This window comes from Phaenicophaeus curvirostris, chromosome 5 (assembly GCF_032191515.1).
Source record: "Phaenicophaeus curvirostris isolate KB17595 chromosome 5, BPBGC_Pcur_1.0, whole genome shotgun sequence".
NCBI classification, from domain to species: Eukaryota; Metazoa; Chordata; class Aves; order Cuculiformes; family Cuculidae; genus Phaenicophaeus; species Phaenicophaeus curvirostris.
The window spans coordinates 784,490-806,710 of NC_091396.1; the positions used below are offsets into that span (position 1 = coordinate 784,490).

Consider the following 22,221-nt stretch of genomic DNA (forward strand, 5'->3'; position numbering starts at 1 on the left):
AGCCACGGTCTGCGGCAGCCGGGCCATGGAAAGCTGACACGAGGAGGAAAACTACGAGTTCATATCGCAGTTCCCCCCAGAGAGCGAACAAAGTCATTTCAAGAGCAGCAGGCAGAGCCAGTGCTGAGTTTAAACAGAGCAGGAATAATCACACTGTGAAAAGGAGCAATAATTCAACTGTTTAATGAACGTCCACCTTCCAAAGGGAAGGAAAATGTGTAAAAAGACAAAAAAATATAAACACAAACACACAAAAACCTTGTAAAACTCAACATATTTTACAGAGATTAAAGATTTGCCTCTGGCTGCGGGAGGGAGAGCTGAGAGACGTTGGGAACGCCTGCACGACAACTCGAGTCGCGTCAGCTCGGTCCCACAGCTCGGCCTACGCATGTACAGGACATTTACAAATGCCTCCCCGACCGCACCGACACTGAGGATGCCTCCTAGAGCTAAACAGCTCCTCGCTGAAGCTCTAACGCAGCTCAGCCTCAAACCACGTGCTGGACCCAAGAGAGGGATCGTACAGGACAAAGGCACTGAACATCGGAACAGGCTGGTGGGAGAGGATCCCAGGCAGAACCTGAGGGCCTGGAGTCACACCGCGGAGTCTACAGTCAAGCACAGGGATCCTCGTTTTCAGGACAAAAGTATTGGTGGCTCCTCATCTGGTTAATTATGGCAGAGGGTTCAGTGAATTGTAAGTTTGTGTGAATTGGGAAATCTCAATTTCAAGCAAACCCGACTAACAAAATCAAATGTGATGTGATCTCTTCTAATGCCATAAAGTAGAGAAGTAATGAGAGCGAAAGCAAATTCCAGCCACATTAACGTAGGAAGTGCTTCTCGTTTTAGACAAGAGCTCTGTGAATCAACCCCAAACAAAATCAACATGCTACATCAAAATATCCATGCCAGGAAAGAGGAGGAGGCCAAGTCCACTGGTGACTGGAAGAGGACAAGAGGCAGATTAGAAGGATGAGACCTAAAAAACTCCTTCTCCTCTCTGCTTGTGGCCAACGCCAAACATCCTGGATAGTGACCAGTTCTTGGACAAGGTCACTGAGGAGCCGAGTAGCTAGCGGCTTTCTGGTGAGAAACAGCCTGAATTCTCGCAAGACTCAACTTAAAGAGCATCCGGTCCGGCTTCTTTGGTCCTGCACGTGGATCCAGTGGATCATCTGGGATCCCTCAGCAGGTTCTGATGAATTGAGCTGACTATTCTCCGCAGGTAGTGGTGCCCGATCGGAACATCGGAGAGCACAGCAGAGATCTCCTCCTCCCTGGGAAAGGCAGAAATACCACACGTGTTTGAGAAGACGCGGAGCAGCCAGTTCCCCATCCCTAACTTGGAAACTGAAGTTGTATGGAGTGATTCTTTTTGTTCCACTCACCCGATATTCCCAATCCGTTTCTGGACCGCAAAAGGCAGCGAGGCAGATGGGTAGTTGGCAGAGAGGGACAGCATCACCTCAAACTTCATGAACACTGCCGAGGCGGAGAACAAGAGCTTCACCCTGCAAGAGAAATAAACACAAAGGTGAACATAAAACATTCTAATGAACCACTGCTGCCTCAAATCGGGGTCCAGAGTGAAAACAAGCACTGTAATTAATGCAACAGTAACTTTTAAAGGGATCCAGTATGTACTAGAATTTCAGAAATAAGGGTAAAAAAATCTCTCCATTCCAATATCATCAGGATTTTAACGCTAAATTGGAATGCAGGCCCCCAGCTCTCCTCACAGGAGAAGTTAATTCACACAATTTTCAAAAACCTATGAGAGAATATAAAGTAAAGATCAAAACTGTGTTTTCTAGTTAACACAAAATATTCCCAGGTAGCTCAAGTATTCTGGAGCTCCGAGTAGGACTGGTTCCAATTCCAGAATTCTAAGATTGTTTCATTAATCCAATCTTATTTAAATCAGGCCATATTTCAGCACATGGCTCTCGTCTGTGACAACGTGCACTGCCTCGTTAAGTATCCAACAGTAAAAGGAGAAGGGAATGAAGCTGGGGAAGGGGCTGGAGCACAAGCCTTATAAGAGGTGGCTGAGGGTCCTGGGGCTGAAGCAAACAGAAGGTTAAAAGGAAGAAAACACAAAGCTGCAGGTGAACTCCAGGCTCTGCTTCCTTTGCATTGCTGCATTCTGGCCTCAAGTTTCAAGCCAGAGACAAGTAAACAGGAGAGCAGTGAGGAAGGAGAAGTTATGTGATAGTATGGAAGGTGGCTGAACCCAAGAACAGCTGTAATTTCGATACATCTGGGTATTAGAATGCATTTGCATTAAAATAAAGATTGTTGTTAAAATTGTTGCATAAAATCTCAATTTCAAGCAAACCCGACTGACAACAATGCAATGTTTTGTTCCTGGTTATGCAGCAACACTCTCTGAAGGCCCAGTCTGGACTTCATACGAGTTACTCACTTTGTGTCATCGATATCCATCTTCAGAAGGTTAAATTTTCCACCCCACCTCTCCAGAAATTCAATCTCCTCTCCCAGGGTCCTGCAGTGGCTCACCACCAAGGAGACATCGTGAAGAACCTAAGTGGGCAAGTGGAAAGGAATCACACGGGCCCTCAGGCTGGTAAACTGTGCGAGGCTTGAAAATGCAGCTTATCCTACAAAATACACAAAACCCGAGTAGTTTAACTGCTCTCTCAGGTTGGATGTGGAAATGAAACTGTACAAGCATAGCAGATGCACATTCTTTGCTCTAATTTCCCCTTTCTCCTCTGTCGACAGGCGTACACGGAACACAGGAACACCAAGCCTGGCCTGGCAATCCAAAGCAGGAATTCTTTAGGGAGCAGAGGGGCATTCAGCTCAATTCTTTAATCTCTACTAGCAGGAAAAATGGGATTTTAAGAAATCCCTCAGACATCAACACAGCAAACAAAGAGAAAACCACAGGTTTTGGGCCTCTTGCCTTCAGGAGCAGGTACTTTCCCTCACACTCGAAGCAGATTTCGGTTTGCATCGATGAAGCACCCATTAAAATGCTTTCCTCTCAGTATCAGCCCTGCTCTCTGTGACAGAAGAGATTCAGTTTTCTCCCAGAGACTCCTAGGCTTTCCCAGAGCGTTACCTGGGGCAAGTACTGCAGCGTGGGACACTTCTCCTGCCAGCACCCCTGACTTTCAATAAACTGGAAGATGAGTCTTTGGACTAAACAGGAGGAGGGTGGAGCTTCTTCCTCTGCAACACAAAAGGAAAACACATTGCCAGAAAGCTTTTACAAGCCAGAGCATGAGCAGATAAACCCCAAACCTAGAGAAATCTTCCCAAGAACATCAGGGCAGCTACTTTCAAGCCACTGGTAACATCTTACCATCCAAGAGGGATTCAAAGCTCAGGCTAACTATCTTTCTGGAAGGATCTTCACCAGAAGCGTCACCGTCTGGGAAGGAAAAGGAATAAAAAACAGATAGTGGTTATTTCCATATTAGTTCTGGAGTCACAGCTATTTCTTTCCAGAAAAGGAGTGTCCAGAGGAGGCCACAAGGTTGGTGAAGGGTTTAGAGGGGAAGCCATATGAGGAGCGGATGAAGCCACTTGGTCTGTTCAGCCTGGAAAGGAGCCCAAGGGGAGACATCGTTGCAGTTTACAGCTTCCTCACACAGGGAGGAGGAGGAGGCACTGAGCTCTTCTCTCTGGACCCCAGGGAATGGCAGGAAGATGCACCAGAGGAGGGTTAGGTTGCATACTAGGAGAAGCCTCTTCCCCCAGAGGGTGGTGGAGCCCGGGAACAGCTCCCAGGGAAGCAGTCACGGCGCTGAGCCTGACAACATTCCAGAAGTGTTTGGACAATGCCCTCAGCCTCACGGTGTGAATGTTGGGGTGTCCTGTGCAGGGACAGGAGCCGGACTCGATGATCCTTGTGGGTCCCTTCCAGCTCAGGATGTTCTATGATTCTAAGATTACATTCTTTTCTGATTATTCATAGGAAGCACCAACAAACACGTCCAAAGCTGCCTCTAAGCTCACAGGCTCCCACTATACTACAGTTTCTGTTTCCTTTCAGCAGAACTTCACAAATACAGGTACTTGAGATGTCTATTAGGTAACTATTTCACCTTTCAAGTTCAGAAAAGGAAGAGCTACCAGCTGTGCACCTTACCTATCGAAGGTCCAAACACAACTGTGAGTCCAATCGAATCATAAAGGAAAGTGAAGACTGCCTGCTGTTCGCTCCATTCTGCGATCTCCCACTCGGTGAAGCTAAAAAGAGGAAAAAAAGACACCATCACCCTAAATTCCAACCGACACAGTTACCTGAAGGACAAAGAGCAGGGGTTTAAGTGTACATGCAGGTATTACCACATAATTACCGACGCAATTTCCACTTTCCAACAGAATGTAACAATCTGTTGGGAATGCGAGCATGAAACTACTCATTTCACATAAATCATTCATTTTGGAATTGAGGAGAGTTGGATTTAAAAAGACTGAATGCAGTATCACTGTAAAGTTGTTAAGAGAACAGCAGTGCATCACACATGGAAGCTCACCAGGGCTTTACTGCTTATCCTTGCCTGCGAGGAGACCGGCATCCAAAGGCTTCCCAAATCAAACAAGGAAAACCAACCACAGAAACAGTTACATACGAATGTGAGGGCCCAGAAGTAGCAGAAATAAAACCTGAGTCTTTTCCTTACTCATAGCTCTCCACAAGGTCCCGGTATCTTTTTTCTTTCTCCCTTAGCTGGTCCATCTCAGCAAGCATTTGCTCGTTCTGAGTCTCCAGCTCCAACAGCTCTCTGCAAAGACAAATCGACCCTATGAGATGTAGCACACTGGTTAAAGCACCACCAGCCCCCCAAAACCAGAGTTACTTAGGGTATGCAGATCCTCTCTGATACCTCACCTTTGGAGTTCCTCTTCTTCGGCTTCGAGGATTTTCAATTCTAAGAGAAAAGGAAAAAAGCGATGAGAGAAAAGGGCATAACAAGCCCTAACCCGCTGCACGGTCGCTGCTCTTTACAATATGAAAGGTTTCAGCTTGATGGCTGTTGCTCCTGCCTGGATACAGATATGTGGTCAGGAAAGGCTGGTAAATACTGAACAATTGAAGTGCTGAATACAACAGCCAGCACACACAAAGATCTTCAAGTCACACTGTACCGAGTTTTAAACTCCATTTTGCCATGGGAAAACTAGTCCTTTTCATACTTTAACATGTCTCATTAGCTATATCCAATGTGGAAATGAAAGACACAGTGTTTGCATCCACATCAGAGATTAATAAATCAGGGTGGGGGTTGAGTACCGCGCTACCCAGAATTTAAGAGACAACCTGAAAGTGCATTTAGCCGCTACCGTTACCTTTCTTCAGGTTTTTCCCTTCGGCCACTCCATCACTGCAGTCTGCTTCCCAGTCATCGGAATCTGTGGGAAAGAAGAATCAGCTCTGCAGAACGCCCAGAGTCAACGCTGAGATCCCATTTTATTTGCCTGTGTGTTCTATAGTATTTTAGAGCAAACTAAAAAAGGGACAAAAAGCTGGAAAAGCATCTCCCAAAAACCTCAAAAAGTAATAGATAAGGAGGAAACCCCTTTTACTGCATTGTTTCAAAACTGCTGCTGTGCAATTTGGAAGAGCCTACCCAGGATAGTGGTGGAATCAATGTCCCTGGAGGGGTTCAAAACACGTGTGGCCGTGGCACTTTGGGACATGGTTTACTCAGCACGAAGGGGTTGGGCTGACGGTTGGACAGGATGAGCTGAGGGAGCTTTTCCAACCTTAAAAATTCTATGATTCTGTGATTTGATTTCTACTTAGGGCACCGGAAGAAAATGCAGTTGGAAGAAAAGAAGTGAAAACACACAGAGCATGGTGATGCAGCAATACCAAGCAGAGACTGTGGCTGAACAAGTTTTAAATCACTCAGTTAGGATGCTGAAGCAAAACGGTCCTGGAGCGCAAAGCTCCGGCTCGCCTGCCTGCAGGCTGGCAGGTTTTGCAGCCGTTCCGAGCCACGTGCTGCCAGCACCGTGCCGTTATCGCTAGATTTATCCAGCTTGGTTCCATTTGTTACTGTGAGGGTGGGGAGGAACTGGATGGGCTTTGAGGTCCCTTCCAACCCAAACCATTGCATGATTTTGGCACAGATACGCTCCTGCTCTTTGCATGATGTGTAAGTGATTCCCACAAGACAGGTTTGCAGACACAAATGAAGGCATTTAGGTCACCGGTTTGGAAACACGTACCTGACTCCAGAGCAGCCAAGCAGCTCTCTGCCTCCTCGATCAATTCATCCAGCTTCTTCATCCTGGCTTGCAGCTTTTCATGTTGTTCCTGAGATGGGAAAATTGTACTCAAGTCAATGACATGTTTTAAGAAGCTGAACTGTCTGCTGGGCCCACCATGCGGGTCTTTGCTTGCCAAGAAACTAAAGAGGTGGATATAACCCATCACTGAGTGAAGAAGCAGCCTGACAAACACTGAGGCAGTAGCTGCGTGGGAGAAAGTACTAAATACTGGACAAAGCATCTTCCTAATCACTTTTCTGATGAAGGGATAAGAGAAGACATGGAAATAAATGAATTCTGAGAGCTTTTAACACATACAAATCCCTTCCAACCCAAACCATTCCATGATTTCAAGCTTCCTATAATGTAAGTGCAAGAAAGTCACTGTCCCAACAAGGTTTATATTTGCATGTAAATAAAAGGAAACTACTTTCAATAGGAAGGAAACTTCGGAGCGAATGCACGCTTCCACACAATAACTGCTTCTACCCCTGACAGTCAAAGACAGATGAAATATGGTAGAGGTTCCTTTTTCACCTCTGCAGCCTTGTGGCACGTTACCTGCGCGCTCTGCAGCAATTTGCTGTACAACGTCGCCTTTTCATTGTGCGCCAAGATCTTGCTCTCCTTGGTGAAATAGGATTTCATTTTATTCAGTTCTGCTCCAAAACTCTTCAGCTGCAACGAATGGAAAACACAGAAGAGGAAGTAAATGGGAATGTGCAACCAAACATTGGTCCATCCATCAACTCTTTTGCCTCTTCCTCCCTTCTCTGCTCCTCCCACAATCCCATTCCCTAGCAGCAGTGTTACACCACACCTGCAAATCAAATCAGTTCTAAACCCGGACAATCCCTGTTGATTCAAGCACAGTTGCCTCATAAACTAACTGGTTTTCTTTGCAAATATCCAGCAAGATCTTTACTCAAAGCACCTTCATGAAGCACACCAGATGTCTCTCATTCCACTCGTCTGAGATGTGTTTGGGTTGGAAGGGACCTCAAATCTAGTTCCAGCTGCTGCCATGGGCAGGGACACCCTCACAGCAAAATATTTCTTCCTAAGATCTCATCTCAATCTCCCCTCTTGCAGCTCAAACCCATTCCCCTGATTCTATCCCTGCCCTTCCTGATCCAGAGCCCCTCCCCAGCTTTTCTGGAGCCCCTTTCAGTCCTGGAAGCTGCTCTAAGGTCTCCCCACAGCCTTCTCTTCTCCAGGTTGAACAACCCCAACTCTCTCAGCCTGGCCTCGGACAGGAGGTGCTCCAGCCCTCGGATCATCTCCATGGTCTCCTCTGGACCCGTTCCAACAGCTCCACATCCTTCCTGCGCTGAGGACTTCAAAACTGAACACAGGACTTTCGCTTTAATACATTTTAAAAGGGAAATACCCTTGCATTCTTCAGACATGTTGGAAGTTCCCATAGCAGTTTTCCATTCAGAAGATATTTTGCCTTGTATCACCTATCTCCCTACTGTTACTCTGAGGTCATCCTGGTTTATTTTATTTGAATACATAAATTAACCTTATTGCTTTGTTATGTAAGAAACGTTCTCTCTCCACACCGTCTTACCTCTTCATCAGAGCAGGTTCGCATCACTTCCCACAAACCCCTGTTCACATTCACCAGGAGCTGATCGTGGATAGTTGTGTATTCTTTTAACCTGAAACGGGGAAAAAAGAAAAGGCTCTAAGTCTTGTTGCAGCTGCACTGAGCATGTGAAGAAGCACATTGGCATTTATACAATTCATTCCTCTTTTCTAATTAAAACAAGGAAATGGAAATATCTTTTGGTCTGACATCTTGGAGAAACCCTTTCTTAAGCTGAGGACTCCAGAACTGGGCGCAGGCTCCAGGTGGGTCTCCCCGAACGGAGCAGAGAGGCAGGATCCCTCCCTCCCCGCTGCTCCCACGGCTCTGGATGCAGCCCAGGACACGGGGGGTTTCTGGGCTGTGAGTGCACATTCCTGGCTCAATATTGCACATTGGTGGCTCACGTATGTAATGTGTTAACTTTCTTCAGGCCACTTTGCATGCAACCAGGGCCGAAAAATAGATTTACTAATACACTCTGTGACTGAGAATCCACTTACTCCTCTATCTTCTGAGAGAGGGCCTGGCAGTCTTCTTCATAAATACGCAGCTTGGGGCGATAAATATACTGGCTGTAAATGAGGTCTTCTGGCGTCGGCGGTGCACTGAGCCCACCCTGCAGAAAGAGATGGAAGAGCATGAAGGAAAAGAAAAGAAGCAGCATGTTTTTCCACGACAGTAAGTCTCTATCAGTTCATGTACAGAAAACAACAAGGGTCCAGGTATGTGTTTCTATTCTGGACTTGTCTGGTTGGATTCTCACCCAGCTTTTTCACGCCGTGTTTCCTCCCTTCGGAGCATGGAATTCATCACTACAGTTCAAAACCAAAGTAAGATTGGAAGAGATTAACGTCCTTTTGGATGAAGCCTTGAAAAGTGTGGCACGTAACCCAGGGAACAAGAGTGCTCTGGAATAAACAAGGCAGCTGTGCTTGACTCAGAATTGACGTTCCTAATTTTTAACAAGTCTTAGCACATCAAGTAAACACGATTGGGGGATTTTAGCCAGCTGCCTACATACCAGAGCACATAAATAACTGATGTTAATTCCATCCCTTCCAAGAAAGCTGTCAGGGGATGGTGATGGTGTTTGGTTTTTATCAGAGATGAGTCAGTAGTGAATGGTACCGGGCTTTTGTGAGCCCGATGAATATTTAGAGACAGCTCGGTGTGAATAACTGCGTATCAGAAGCATAAACTGAGCAGTAACTAAGAGACCAGAGCATTTAAAAGAACAACGGAAGAGATTTCAAAGTCAACAAGAGCAGATCAACCCAAAGATACTGTTTCATGAAGAGACTGAAACTCATTCTGGTTTTCAGTACCAAAGAAAAAGAAGCATCAGGCTTGGAGGTGAGCGAGTTGATGGAAATTAAGAAGAGACAAAGGAATCTAATTTAAAGTCAGACACTCACGCTGGCTGGCACATGGCTGTGCCGGGGCTTCTGAATCGGAACATGGACTTGAAGAAGCGTAAAAAACTCCCCAACTGTGATAACGCCGCTCTGAAATTTCTGTAAAGATGTGGAAAACATAAAATTAGCGCATTCTTCAGGTGAGAATGCTTACTTGCATACACACACACAGGTATTTTTCCTGTTAGGAGAAGCAGCTGGCATTGTTCAGCTATTTACGCACCTCCCGTAAGGTGTCTTCACAGATGCTGTCTGTGAGGAGCTGAGACTCGAACTGGCTGCTTCGCTGAACTAGGCAAAAAGAAGGGGATATTGCTGGGGTTAATAATATTCTTATGGTAATACAAACCTAAGCTCATCAGCTCTAGAAGAAAAAGCAGTTTTAACGTAGACTTTGACCTTTATGTGTGTTTCTAGGGCTGAATGAAGGAACTGAGGAAGCAGGGGGACACATAAGGAGGACTGGATTAAGAATCTGATTTAAAATACAATAAAATCTGTGTCAGAGTGGTCATGAAATTACTTCTCTAGGGGAAAAAAGCCATATCTAACATACTGACAGGTAATAAAACTGAGCAGGAGGCTCCAGCCACTCCCCAGAGGGCCTCCTGCGTAGACTGAGACCAAAGAGCTAGCAGCTTTTGAGGCATTTGAGTTCTGAGCCCACAAGGGCGAGTTCTGCACTCAGAGGAAAGAGCCCAGCTTCTGCTGGATGAGGTACATGCTTTCACAGCCATAATTGGAATTGATTTTGTAAATAGAGGCAAGATATTGCTTATCAGATGACTGGCAGATTTCTGCCTCGTTGTTAGTTAACAGCTAATTAGCTGGAGCTAATTAGAGCCTGTCGCTGTGAGGAGTCTTTTCCATGAGCACGGTGCTGAGACGTGTGGACTCGCTCTGAGTGGAACAACCTTAAATCAGCTTTGGGCCAGCAGGATTCAACCTGAGCCTCTGCTCTGTGTTAAGGTGACTGCACTGGCCCAACCTGTCCAAGAAAACAAAGCTCTGCTTAAATCCTGCTCCTTCTTCGCATCCCAGTCGTCCTTGACCAGCTTGGACTCAGTCAGAAGGTAAAAGCACTGACTGGTTGGGTAGGAAGCTGTAACACAGGCATTCCAAGCCTCTCCCATGTCAAATACGAACCACGGGTGGGCTCGGCCTTGATTCAGCGTAAAGAACAAAAATGCTTGAGACCATTCCCACAGCAGAAAACTTACTTGTTAATTCTGTGTCAACCTTAACAGAATCCAGGGAGCTGCTGGTGCTGGCATGAGCAGAGTCAGGGCTCTTAGTTGACAGGTTTGGAGGATCTTCACCTTCACAAACTTCTACTCGGCTTTGGGACACAGCGTCAAAAGCAACCTGAGATCAGTGAGTTTGGAAAACAATATTAAGAGCTATATGAAACAATATAAGAAGTTGGTCAGTGTTTCATTGAAACAGAAGTCCTGCCTGTTAGTGCTCACTGTGCCCTTATGAGCAATGGTCTCACCTGCAAGTCTTGAGGGGTCTTGCCATCCAAGTTTTCATCCCTCTTGAGCTTCTTTGGGCTCTGAACCTCCTCCTCGTCCTCTTGTTCCAAAGCTCTTTTTGTGTCCTTGCAAGCTTTTGTCTCTTCCAATTGATTCTTCTCATTGTGGGAGATGTGGGGTTTGCTTATCTTATTGCAAGTGTTTTCCATGAATTCGGAGCTGACTGATTCATTTGAATCCATTTCTTCTAGGCAGATGGGAAGAAATTCATCTACTATGAACTGAGAAGGGCTGAAATTCTGCTGACCAGGCTTCTTGTTACCCGGGGTCTCAGCAGCATCGACACTGACTTCTGAAACGGCTGCCTCGCTTTTGTCTGAAGCTTTGGCACATGTGTCCTGTACACCGGAGACAGAGGCGGGTCTTCTGCTCGGTAATTTAGGCTGGAAGATACCTAGAGGGACATATAGTCCTTGATATTTATCCTTAAGTGTCACACCCACATTTGCCTCTACGGGAGCAGCTCTGGATTCGAGACTCGCGTCTTCCTGCTCTTTGGGATAAAAGACATTGTTTGGTTCACTTGTAGTATTTGTTCCCCACCTCAAGGGGTCTCCTGGCCGAGTGGATGCGCTGGACACCCCGTCAGACAAAGCGGTTTCAGAAACGGAGAGAACTACAGATTTCCTTCTCATATTTTTCAGTTTTGAACAAACATTTAAAATTCCTGATAATTCAGGTGCAAGAGCAGGGTGCATTTCATCTCTTGGGCTGTCGCCCCCTGAGCGTTGCTTGCTTTGTTCCGAGTTTATTTGCAGGTCACCTGGAGGGGTTTCTGCTGTAGCCGACAGCCCTGCAGTTTCCTTCGATCCCTCATTGGGAACTGGACCAAAGCTGGCTCCAGCCACCCCTCCACACGTAGCTAAGTCTCCATGTCCAGACGCATCCTCTTTCAACCCTTGGTTTCTCTGAGCAGTGTGCGCATCTGGAGAACCTGCCAGAGGATCCAGGTGCTGGATGGCAAGCGACACGTGGGATTCCACATCCCCACCTTGTTCACTGCAATCCATAAGCTCATTACTCAGAAGCTTGAAAGATACTCTCTCAGGTTTCAGGTTTTCAGGAGGTACTAGATCCTGCTGACTGCTTCCAGGGACAGAATCATCCATGGGAGGGTGAAGGTCCTGCGGTGCCTGCACATCCATCATCTCTTCTAGAAGTGGAACAGAATAAACGGGATGTACTGTTGCGCCACTGTGGACCTCAACAGCTCCTTTCTCACTGGGAAGTGCTGAGGCTGACGAAGCAGAAGAGGGAATGCTGGGCTTATCCTTGGATTCTGTGCAATGTTCACCATTCAGGTCTTTTGGGTGCAGGAAACCCGTTTCCTTGCTGCAAGAAGATGATGCACTAGGCGCATCTAGTTGCTGAATGCTTTGATGCGAATCTTCTCGGTTCTCAAACCCATTCACGTTGTTGTTAAGAGCAGTGGTGTGAGATGCAGTAATTTCCATATCGTCTTGGTTGTGGGTGAACACAATGGTTCTATCAGCAAGAATGGCTGGAGTGGCCCCTCTGTCCTGCACATCCATCTTCCCACTCAATGCAGCTGTGTGAGTTTTAGTGAGCTCCATATCCTCAGCCAAAGGAAAATCGATGGTTCTGCTATCGGAACGAGCCTTCTGTCCAACTTGCTCAACCTGGTTTAATCCTCCCTCGTGGAAGACTTCACCGCTTTCATCCACAGAGGGACACTCGGTCATTTCCATGTTAGCCTGGTAACTCGTAAACAGAACTGTGGAGGTGAACGGAATGCGCTGGTTGGGTTGCCCGCCTCGCAGGGAATTTCCTTCTGGAGCTGCGTTGTGGGTTTTGGTGATTTCCATATCGTCCAGAGCAAACACAGTCGCTTCGCTCTCCGGCAGTGCCTGCTGCCCAGCCTCGTTATCTGGTTTATCACCACATAAAACTTGCACGGCAATTCTACCTGTAGAGCAAGGCTGGGTGATGTCCATGTCATCCTGGGGACTTGGGAACGTAACAGCTTTAACAGGATGAGCTGAAGGGACAGAATGAAGCCCATCCTCATTTTGCAAGGCCATTTCATGGCCTATTGCAGCTGTGTGGCTCTCGGTGATCTCCATGTCATTATTCTCATCACTCAGTGAAAATAAAACAGTCCTTTCCCCTGCTGCTCGCATCAAGCTCTTCCTTCTGGTCCTTTTGGCGATGTTGAGCATCCCTTGAGCCGCAGCCTTCTCCGCAGGTTTATCGAGCGCGACGGCACTTATTTCCATATCATTGTTGTGGGTAAAGACACAAGTTTTATCTCCAGACTCCAGGGCTACATCACTGCTTGAACCTCTCTGCTGCAGAATGATTTTGTTATCGGCTGACACCGTGTGACTCCTGGTGATGTCCATATCGGCATCTGCTGGAAACACCACCGTTTGCTCATCTGCAAAAGGCGAATGTTTTAAACCAGACATTTTCTTGCCAGATACCAAGGAGGACGCGTCGCACACAGGCTGCTCCCGACTACTCATGGTAATCGCGACTTCTGTTTTTAAGGGCATTGTTTTATTGTCACCTTGAACCAGGTATGCAGGAACTGCTTTTCTCTCCAATAAAAGAGGATTGATGTTGTGATCAGGAACCACTACCCCACAGCTTTCAGTCAAGTCCATGTTTTCACCAGAGGGAAACACAACCGACTTCTCTAAAAACAGAGGCAATTGGGAACTTCCCTTACGTGGCTCCGATGGATTGGCTGCTAACGGCTCCTGGGCACCCCTCGAGCGCAGGCCAGCGACTGAGCAGGGATCTTGAAGCCCCTCGGCTGAAGAAACTGTTCTACCAACAGAAAAATCCCTCTCAGAACCTGAGTGAGGAGGCAATACTTTGTGCACTGCCTTCACAGTGTGCGTTCTCTCTTGCCTTTCAGAGCTTTGCCAATCTGCACTTATTCCAAGCTGTTCTTTTCCTTTCATCCCAGATGGAGCAGGGTCATTACTGGGAAGAAGCGAACCACTCGGAGCCCCAGGAGGAACCGTTTGCTGCTTTGTGCTCACTTTCAAGTCCCCACACTCTATTGCTGTGCTCTGACTCGTGATATCTACGCCAGAACTACCAGGCAACCAGGAGGTCTGGATTTGCAGCTGCTTGGGTATCACTTTATTTTGATCTTTACTCTCGTACTTTTCCACAGGAGCAACATCAAAGGCAGCTGGATGAGTTCTGGTTATGTCCATGTTCTCATCACCTGCAAACCTGTCTGTTCCGTCATTTGTGCAGGAAGCAGAAGCATTTGGAAGGTTTTCACCCAGCAGCTGAGACACAACAGCATTTTGGTTTTGCAGAGACACAAACGAGCGGGTAACGGTGACAGCACTCTCAGGGACATCTCTCTTTTGCTCCTGCAATGGACACAAGCTCTTTGCGCTGGAACTTGAATCACTTGCCTGGAAGTTTGTTTTTCCAAGCTTTTTATCAACCATCATCATCTCAAGACCTTCAGCTTGGTTGCTTTTAATATTCCCATTGATACCAATCACCTCAAGGTTTTCCTTGTCCATATCTAAGGAATTTGCATCTTCACTGACATCTTTGCTCTGGTTCTTTCTTGGAACTGTGTTACAGTGCATTTGCTTTGCAGCCATCCCATTGCTTTGGTCATCAATGACAATAGCATGGCATTTCGTTATTTCCATCTCTTCCTGTTCATTTAAAGTGTGAGATGTAGCTCTGTTGTCAAGAAAATGAGATTTGCAGGTGACAGAGACCAACACTCCAGCAGGAGATTCATTTTCAGCATCCTTCCCATCATCCTTGACAACCCAGGTTTTAGTCAAGTCCATATCTTCTCCAGAGAACATTAGTGTCTTCTCACCCGGCAGAGACAGAAGGTGTGAGCTGGCTGCTCTGTGCTGAGCTCTGCTCTTAGGAACATCAGTACATGAATCGAACCCAGCATTCACTGGCGCAGCTCTGTGCTCCTGGGTCACCCTCTCCATTCGTTCATCCGAGCCTGAAGGTGCTTCAAGAGCACTATTTCCATACGAGACAGACCCTCGATTATCTAAAGACATCAGACTCCTTGTAATGTCCCCATCACCTAGCGCTGGATGCCTGTTTTCTGCTAGCAAAGAGTGTGTATTAACTGGCTTTTCAGAAGGTTTAGGACATGAAACGCTCATTTCTTTGGTTCTGTCATTATGGATAATGTCAATGCAATTCCCAGTGATTTCCATGGCATTACACATAGAAAGCACAACAGCTTTATCACCTCGGAAGACAGTCTCCGAGCACACGGATCCTGGGATGGCAGACATTGCTCTGGCCTCTGGTTTAACAGTCCACACCGATGTCAGATCCTGTCTGTCTTCAACAGCTACTGCTTTCTTGTCTGTACAAAGCTGAGGGCCTTGCCGAACAGTTAAGAGCTGATTAGGTGCTTTCTTTAATATCGACTTATCCAACTCTGCAGATGGGAAATTCTTTTGGAAGTTGAGACTTTGATTCCCGACACTGGTGAAGGGAAAAGACACCTTTGCAGTGTGACTCACTGTCATATCCATTCCGTCATCTACAAACGCCTCGGTAACATCCGCACGCAGGAATTGCTCTGGCAGAGCGTCACAAACATCAGAGAACACGGCTTTAACATCAGATGCCTGGCATTTTGTCATTTCCATCCCATCGTCGTGCCCTTTGAAGACTTTTGTTACATTGCAGGTGTCCAGCGGTTCATGGGAATACACAAACTGTGCCGACGATCGTGCCACGTCTTCTGCAACTGCTGAAGGGACAAAGAACATGTTCTCCTTCTCAGGCCCCTCAGCAGGATTGGGTGCCTTCTCATTTGAGTTCAAGCTCATCAAAAATTCATTGAAATCTATTTTTCTGACAGTAGTAGCATCTTTCTTCTGTTCCAAAGACGGGCGCGGGTGGTCAGAGAAAAAAGGAAATTCTTTGCCCATTTCTGCCTTTCCACTGTTAGAGTTTAACCCTGTCAGAAACGATGTGATATCTATCTTCTCGGTGTTGTCAGCCTGGCTGCTGTCCTGGTTGCGCGAAATCACGGCTGTGTGACTGGCTGTCATATCCATTTCGTTTTCATCCAAGAAGATGAGGGTGGTGTCGTGCCTGTTTGTTCTCTGAGTGGCGTTGTGCACATCCTGCCACTGAAAATCAAATGAAGGGGAGAAACTACAATTACCAAATAGCAAACAAAGGATACAACTGTTTAGTCTATTTAAAACACACATCAACTAACACAACCCTAAGGCATAGCTTATCATTTCATCTTTTTTCCTTGAAAAAGCAATTATTGATTTCGGTCTTCCTGAATAAAAAATGACACATAGAATTATAGAATCGCTTAGTTGGAAAAGAGCTTTGAGGGACGTGGCTGGAGAAAAGGGGTTCTGGGAGCAGTGAGGGACCTGGGGCTGTTCAGCCAAGAAAAAAGGAGAGTGAGGGGAGGCCTGATCACTCTCTGCAGCTCCCGGTAAGGAGGTTGTGGGGAGGTGGGTGCTGTGCTCTCCAACCAAGAGACAGGACAAGAGGAAATGGCCTCAAGTTACACCAGGGCAGGTTTAGATTGGATATTGGGAAACATTTCTTCACAGAAAGGGCTCTCAAACCCTGGCAGAGGCTGCCCAGGGCGGTGGTGGAGTCACAAGCCCTGGAGAGGTTTAAAAGCCGGGCAGACAAGGTGCTCAGGGATCTGGTTCAGTAGTGGACAGAGATGGTTGGACTCTCAAAGGTCTTTTCCAACCAAACAATTCTGTGATTCTATGACTACTGCAGGATAACACCTTTCAGATTAGAAAAATGCTTCTAGATCTAGATTATCTTTCAGAAGAATTTTATGTGAAAAGATTTGGGTTTAGGCAATTGAGATATTTTTCAGATTTCTCCACAAATTACTGGAATATATTTGGGACACTGATATTTTCAGCACCAAAAAAATAAAGGAGGTTTCACATACCTCAGTCTGCTGCACCGCTGCCTGGATGGGGGCGTGAAGCAAAGTGTTCATCCCTGTCAAAAGAAAAGGAGACGCTCCATTTGTTGCATTAGTTTCTTATTATTTTATGCAACGAGCTGAAGATCCAGGCGCTCGGTTTACAAATATGACCAAGTAAGTACAATGCAAACCAAATCTATCTTGAAATGTAGAATCAAGGAATAGTTTGGGTTGGAAGAGACCTTAAAGCCTGGGCCAAGGCCTCCCCACCCTCAGCGTGAAGAATTTCTTCCTAATGTGTAAATCTCCCCACTTCCAATTTAAGCCATTATGTATTTCCAGAACTCCCTTCAGCACACGGAAGAACCGCTCATCCCTCTACAACGCAAGGATTCTAAACAGCTTTAGGGGAGAAAGCCTGTCTCTGCACTGGCTGTCTCAGTCAGGGCGATTGTTCTAAGCGTGTTTAAATTACTCAAACAGAATCAATCTTTGAATAAAGAGAGTCATTTCGTTATTAAATCTAATTCCTAACTCACCGGTGATCTCACACGGAACGGCTTCGGGGTCTTCATTTCTACAAGAGGTAGGTGAAGTAAACAGTTTGTTAAGGGACTTCAAACAGAAAGCTTCAGCCATGTACTGAGGAGGCAGGGGATTCCGTGGCATCGCTCATATGGACTGGGCAGCAACATCAGACACTGCTTAGAGTTCTCCAATATATTCAGATTCCAGATTCAATCTTATTTCCCACAAGATTCTCTCACCTTATCTCACCAGAAGCCATCATTCAACACACAGATGGCATTTTAATTCCCCATTAAGTTAAAAAACAAGAAAATATTAATTCATTGTTTTTAACTCAGCCTGCCTGCTTTTAGTTATTTCTTTCTCTGGGAAACCTAAGCCATGTTCCTAACACTCCAAAGCATTCCTCTGTAAAACAAAGAGCTGGATGAGATGCCCAGCTTGTCTGGGCTTCTGTCTAACTTTTAAAGTCATCTGCTCTCCACTGTTTTATTGATTGCGGTTTCAAGATCCAGAAACCTTAGCTAGACCACTGACTTTTATATTTATATATATATTTGTGCACACACATATGTGTATGTACATGTTACTGTATTGGGTTGACACTTTAAAAGGAGTTAACCACAGTTCTACATAAGCTGCTCCCTTGCTGGATATTTTAAATGGAAGACATTCCCCTTCACGCACAGAAATTCTCTAAATCTGCTATTTTCCTTATCAGCTCATTTTCATTTTAAGAAGCCAATCATCATGTTTTATCTAGACAACAACAGTGAGGCCAGACCAAGTTACAGTAAGAAATAGCAAAGACCACCTCTGTCAGGTCTGGAAAGCGGTAGGTCTCTCCTGGAAACCATTCCCCTGCAGGCAGCTTTGGAAGAAGACAGTTTAAAGCCATAATGGTTCAATTTTTCTGAAACCGCTATCTTTTTGTCAGTGACCAACACAGCTAGACCCATATTTTTCCTTCTTTCCCCACTCAAAAGCATGGAGTAATTAAATACCTAAATAAATATGCATGCTGTGTTTCTTTGAGGAGCAATATTTTGATGGCTGCACGCCACGTGAAGAAAGGTACCTGCAGGACAGAGCTCTGCAGTCAGGGGAACTGTTTCCAAACTTACTGATTAAGCAGGACATCATTCCTTGTATCTGCTCCACACCCTAAAAACAGTAAGAACGTCAGAGATTACAATGTGAGAAGCAGGACCAAAACATCCAGAAAAGAGAGCTAACTGCATGGAAAAGAATGTTCTGAAGCTGTCATTCTGGTTGTGCCTTCTGGCAAAAACCCAGGGAAGCGAAGTACTTAGAAATGCATTAGCTTGAAGAGCTAATCGTCAAGGCAAGGATCTGAAGGATCCTTCCTAGGTCACCTCTGACAGAGTGATTATGGCATCCTGCTCAGCCTCTTCTTGATCGAAATCCCCACAGCAGAGCCTGTTTTAGGGGTGTTTTGTCTAAAAGAACAATTCCTTTGCTGAGCTACCAGGCCCACAACACCAGTAACAAATGGGTTTTCAGCCAGCCCATGATAGACGGGTGAGCATGTTGTTCTTTATCTGCAAGTGACAGGCCTGACATCTTAAATTCAGGCTAAAATCTTGTTTCTGACAGTTTGTGATCCTATCAGGAGGAGAGAAAAGAGTTTTACCTGTGCTTTCTCTCTCTGCCGCGCTACTCTTAAGGTCTCGCTGGAAGACTCTGCAGCTAAGGAAAAACAAAACAGAACAACCCAGTTTTTGAAAAGCATAAGAACAACAGTTATGAAGCAAAGAATAAAAGGAGTTAACAAAAATCAGCCCTAATTTCAGTCTTTTCCATGTGGTACATTCTGAAATGAGATATCAAGAGCCAGAAGTGTGCTGAACTCAACTGTATTTTCCAATGGGAAGATGCCATTATCACACTAAACATGAAAATCACTGAAAAATGCAATGGGAAACAAAAATTTCTAATTATATTCAATTCATGGAACCCTTTTTTTATCTAGATAAAAGAGAAAAGGTACAATGGCTCCCTTAGCGCTCAGAATCAACTCACTATATAAACAGTCACCACTCTGCCCTTGCTGAACACTCACAGACGTGTGCGAATGGCAATTTTAGGGGGTGCAGATCGTTACCTACACCCTGCAGTTTATGGGAAGCTTTCAGATAAATAGAGGACGTAGATTTGCACCCTTCAGCTCCAACTTACTCGATGGTGTTTGCAAAACTGACACGGCGAGAGTTCTTCCTACGTTTTTCTATGTTGTTATCCTGGCAACAAAGAACACAACACTTGGATATCCAGAGAACTCTTCTGATTCCATAAGATACAATAAACACAGCTTTTATGGAACACAAACCCAAACAAAACCCCAGAGCCCTCAAAAAATTAACAGAGGAGCAAACTGAAGATGTTAAAAGCATTGTGAAGAAAGGCCTTACTAGACCTACCTGCGTCAGTTCATTCCCATTTCCCAGATCATCCAGAGGATTTCGCGGAGCCTTTAAGATCTAAAAGGAAATACAATAGTTGAGAAGATCAGTTCCAGCTACAAGAACTGATTACTCAGCTGAAAAGAGTTTCTAAGAGCCACCAATGCCTCAGTTAATCGTATCAACCCAATAGGCTCTTTCTGGGCTTTGGGACTGCTTCTCTTCCACTGTGAGGAGAAAATGAGTTCCCCTTCACAGCCTCCCCTCCCTCCCTCACAGAGTTCTCATTAGAGAAATGCTGTAAGGTACTCACAGAGGAGAGCCGCTTCCCTCTGATGTGCTCCGTGTTCTCACTGCAGGGGAAAGAGGGAAACAGGTATTAGGGGGTACATTTGATCCAAGACCTATTTCTTGAACAGCAGTGCTGCTCTTAATGTTAATAAACTGATTTCTCCATTATTTTTGCCAATGAAAAATTAAATAAACAAACTGACTTGGAATCAATCGGCCACTCCAGCACCGGTCCCCAAATATAAGCTTCGGAAAACCCATCTGATTGCCCTCCCATTTTTCTTCACAACAGGGAGCACATTTCGTTCAAGAGTCACTGAAGTGCACGCAGGGATTAAGAAAAGTTTTAGCTCCAAACGGTAACATTTACACCGCAACTTACTTTTCCACATTAGGGTCTACATAAATCTTCTCCATTTCTGAAGGAGGTGCTTCTTCTAGAAAATACAGCACTGAAATCCAAAAACATTAATGATCTCAGTAAGAAAACAGCATCTGACCCCAATGATACCAGCCTTCAATACTGTAACATCCCTCTCCATCTTTCTCTATTCACAGGAGCACACTGAAGTTCAAGAGGCCACTCAAGTCTTCTCAAGTCATATTTATTCCTAAGATCTCATCTCAACTTCCCCTCTTTTAGTTTAAAATCATTACTGCTAGTCCTATTGTTACAGGCCCTGCTAAAAAGTTTTTCCTCATCCTTCTTATCAGCCCCCTTTCTGGACTCGAAGCTGCTCTAAGGTCTCCCCACAGCCTTCTCTCCTCTAGGCTCAACAACTCCAACTCTCTCAGCCTGGCCTTGCACAGGAGGTTCTCCAGCCCTCAGATCATCTCTGTGACCTCCTCTGCACTCACTCCAGCAGCTCCGTGTCCTCCCTGTGCTGAGGATCCAGAACTGGACTTGGGGCTCCAGGTGGGTCTCCCCACAGTGGAGCAGAGGGGCAGGATCCCCTCCCTCCCTGCTGCTCCCACGGCTCTGGATGCAGCCCAGGACACGGGGGGTTTCTGGGCTGTGAGTGCACATCGCCGGCTCATGTTGAGCTTCTCCTCCCCCAGCACCCCAAGCCCTTCTCTCAGGTCTGCTCCCAGCCTCTTCATCTCCTAATCTGTACCCACAGTGAGGATTGCCCTGACCCAGGCGAAGGACCTCAGGAGGTTTTCACAAGCCCACTTCTTCAGCTTCCAGGTCCCCCTGGATGGCATCCCCTTCCCTTTGAGCAGAACCACAGATTGTCCTGAGTTGGAAAGGACCCACGAGGATCATCGAGTCCAACTTGTGTTCCTGCACAGGACACCCCAACATTCACACCATGGCTCTGAGGGTGTTGGTCAAACACTTCTGGAGCGCTGTCAGGCTTGGCACCGTGGCTGCTTCCCTGGGAGCATTTCCAGCGCTCCACCACCCTCTGGGGGAAGAACCTGCTCCTAATGCCCAACCGAACCTACCCCTGGCGCATCTCCCCGACATTGTCTGGGGTCCTGTCACTGGTCACCAGAGAGAAGACTCCCTTCCCCTCTGGATCCATCCCCCTCCTCCCTTCTGACCCCATCCCCCTCCTCTCTGGATCCATCCACCCCCTCAGTTTGCCCCCACCCCGTACCCCAGATCCCCTCGCAGGGAACTCTCCCCAGGGCCGGTCCCGGAGCCCCTCGCTCCTCTTTTCCGCTCCCTCCTCCCATCCCCTCCCGCCTTTGTCCGCCCTTACCCGCAGGATCCGCCCCAAACACGGGCACCGGCCGCCGCCCCGAGCCGTCCCGCCGTGTCCCCGGGCCGGGCCCTCCCGGCAGGGCTGGGCCCGAGCTGCCGCCGCCGCCGCTTCCCTTTCAAACCCAACCGCTGCGCGCCAAACCGCCCTCCTCACGACAGCGTCGCCGCGCTTTACGGCAGACGCAGCCGTTGAGCATGGCGGCCTGCGCGGCGCTCGGTACAACACGGAGCCCCTGCAGTCCCACCCCCGGCCACGGGCAGGGACACCTCCCGCTGGATCAGGGGCTCCAAGCCCCATCCAGCCTGGCCTGGAACCCCTCCAGGGATGGGGCAGCCACCACTGCTCTGGGCAGCCTGGGCCAGGGCCTCCCCACCCTCACATCAAAACGTTTCTGCCTAAGATCTCATCTCAATCTCCCCTCTCAAAACCCTTCCCCTGGTCCTGCTCTTGCCCTCCCTGATCTAGAGCCCCTCCCCAGCTTTCCTGGAGCCCCTTTCAGTCCTGGAAGCTGCTCTAAAGTCTCCCTGGAGCCTTGTCCTCTCCAAGCTTAACAG

The 22,221-nt window shown here is 46.8% G+C and overlaps 1 protein-coding gene across 1 annotated transcript; it reads right to left on the reverse strand.

The window, feature by feature from the left end:
• Positions 1 to 191: 191 nt before the first annotated feature.
• Positions 192 to 21,718, reverse strand: KNL1 (kinetochore scaffold 1). The gene is made up of 26 exons (XM_069857195.1): positions 21,665 to 21,718; positions 20,338 to 20,392; positions 19,978 to 20,017; positions 19,683 to 19,742; positions 19,441 to 19,502; positions 18,896 to 18,951; positions 18,366 to 18,405; positions 17,253 to 17,290; positions 16,735 to 16,787; positions 10,763 to 15,925; positions 10,488 to 10,632; positions 9,491 to 9,558; positions 9,268 to 9,366; positions 8,353 to 8,468; positions 7,832 to 7,922; positions 6,820 to 6,936; positions 6,217 to 6,304; positions 5,332 to 5,394; positions 4,874 to 4,913; positions 4,665 to 4,766; positions 4,127 to 4,227; positions 3,338 to 3,406; positions 3,095 to 3,204; positions 2,432 to 2,550; positions 1,395 to 1,517; positions 192 to 1,283 (listed from the first exon to the last, which is right to left on the reverse strand). The coding sequence occupies exons 2-26, from the start codon at positions 20,370 to 20,372 to the stop codon at positions 1,178 to 1,180; spliced, it is 7,104 nt and encodes a 2,367-aa protein (XP_069713296.1). The 5' UTR covers positions 20,373 to 20,392; positions 21,665 to 21,718; the 3' UTR covers positions 192 to 1,177.
• Positions 21,719 to 22,221: the final 503 nt, after the last annotated feature.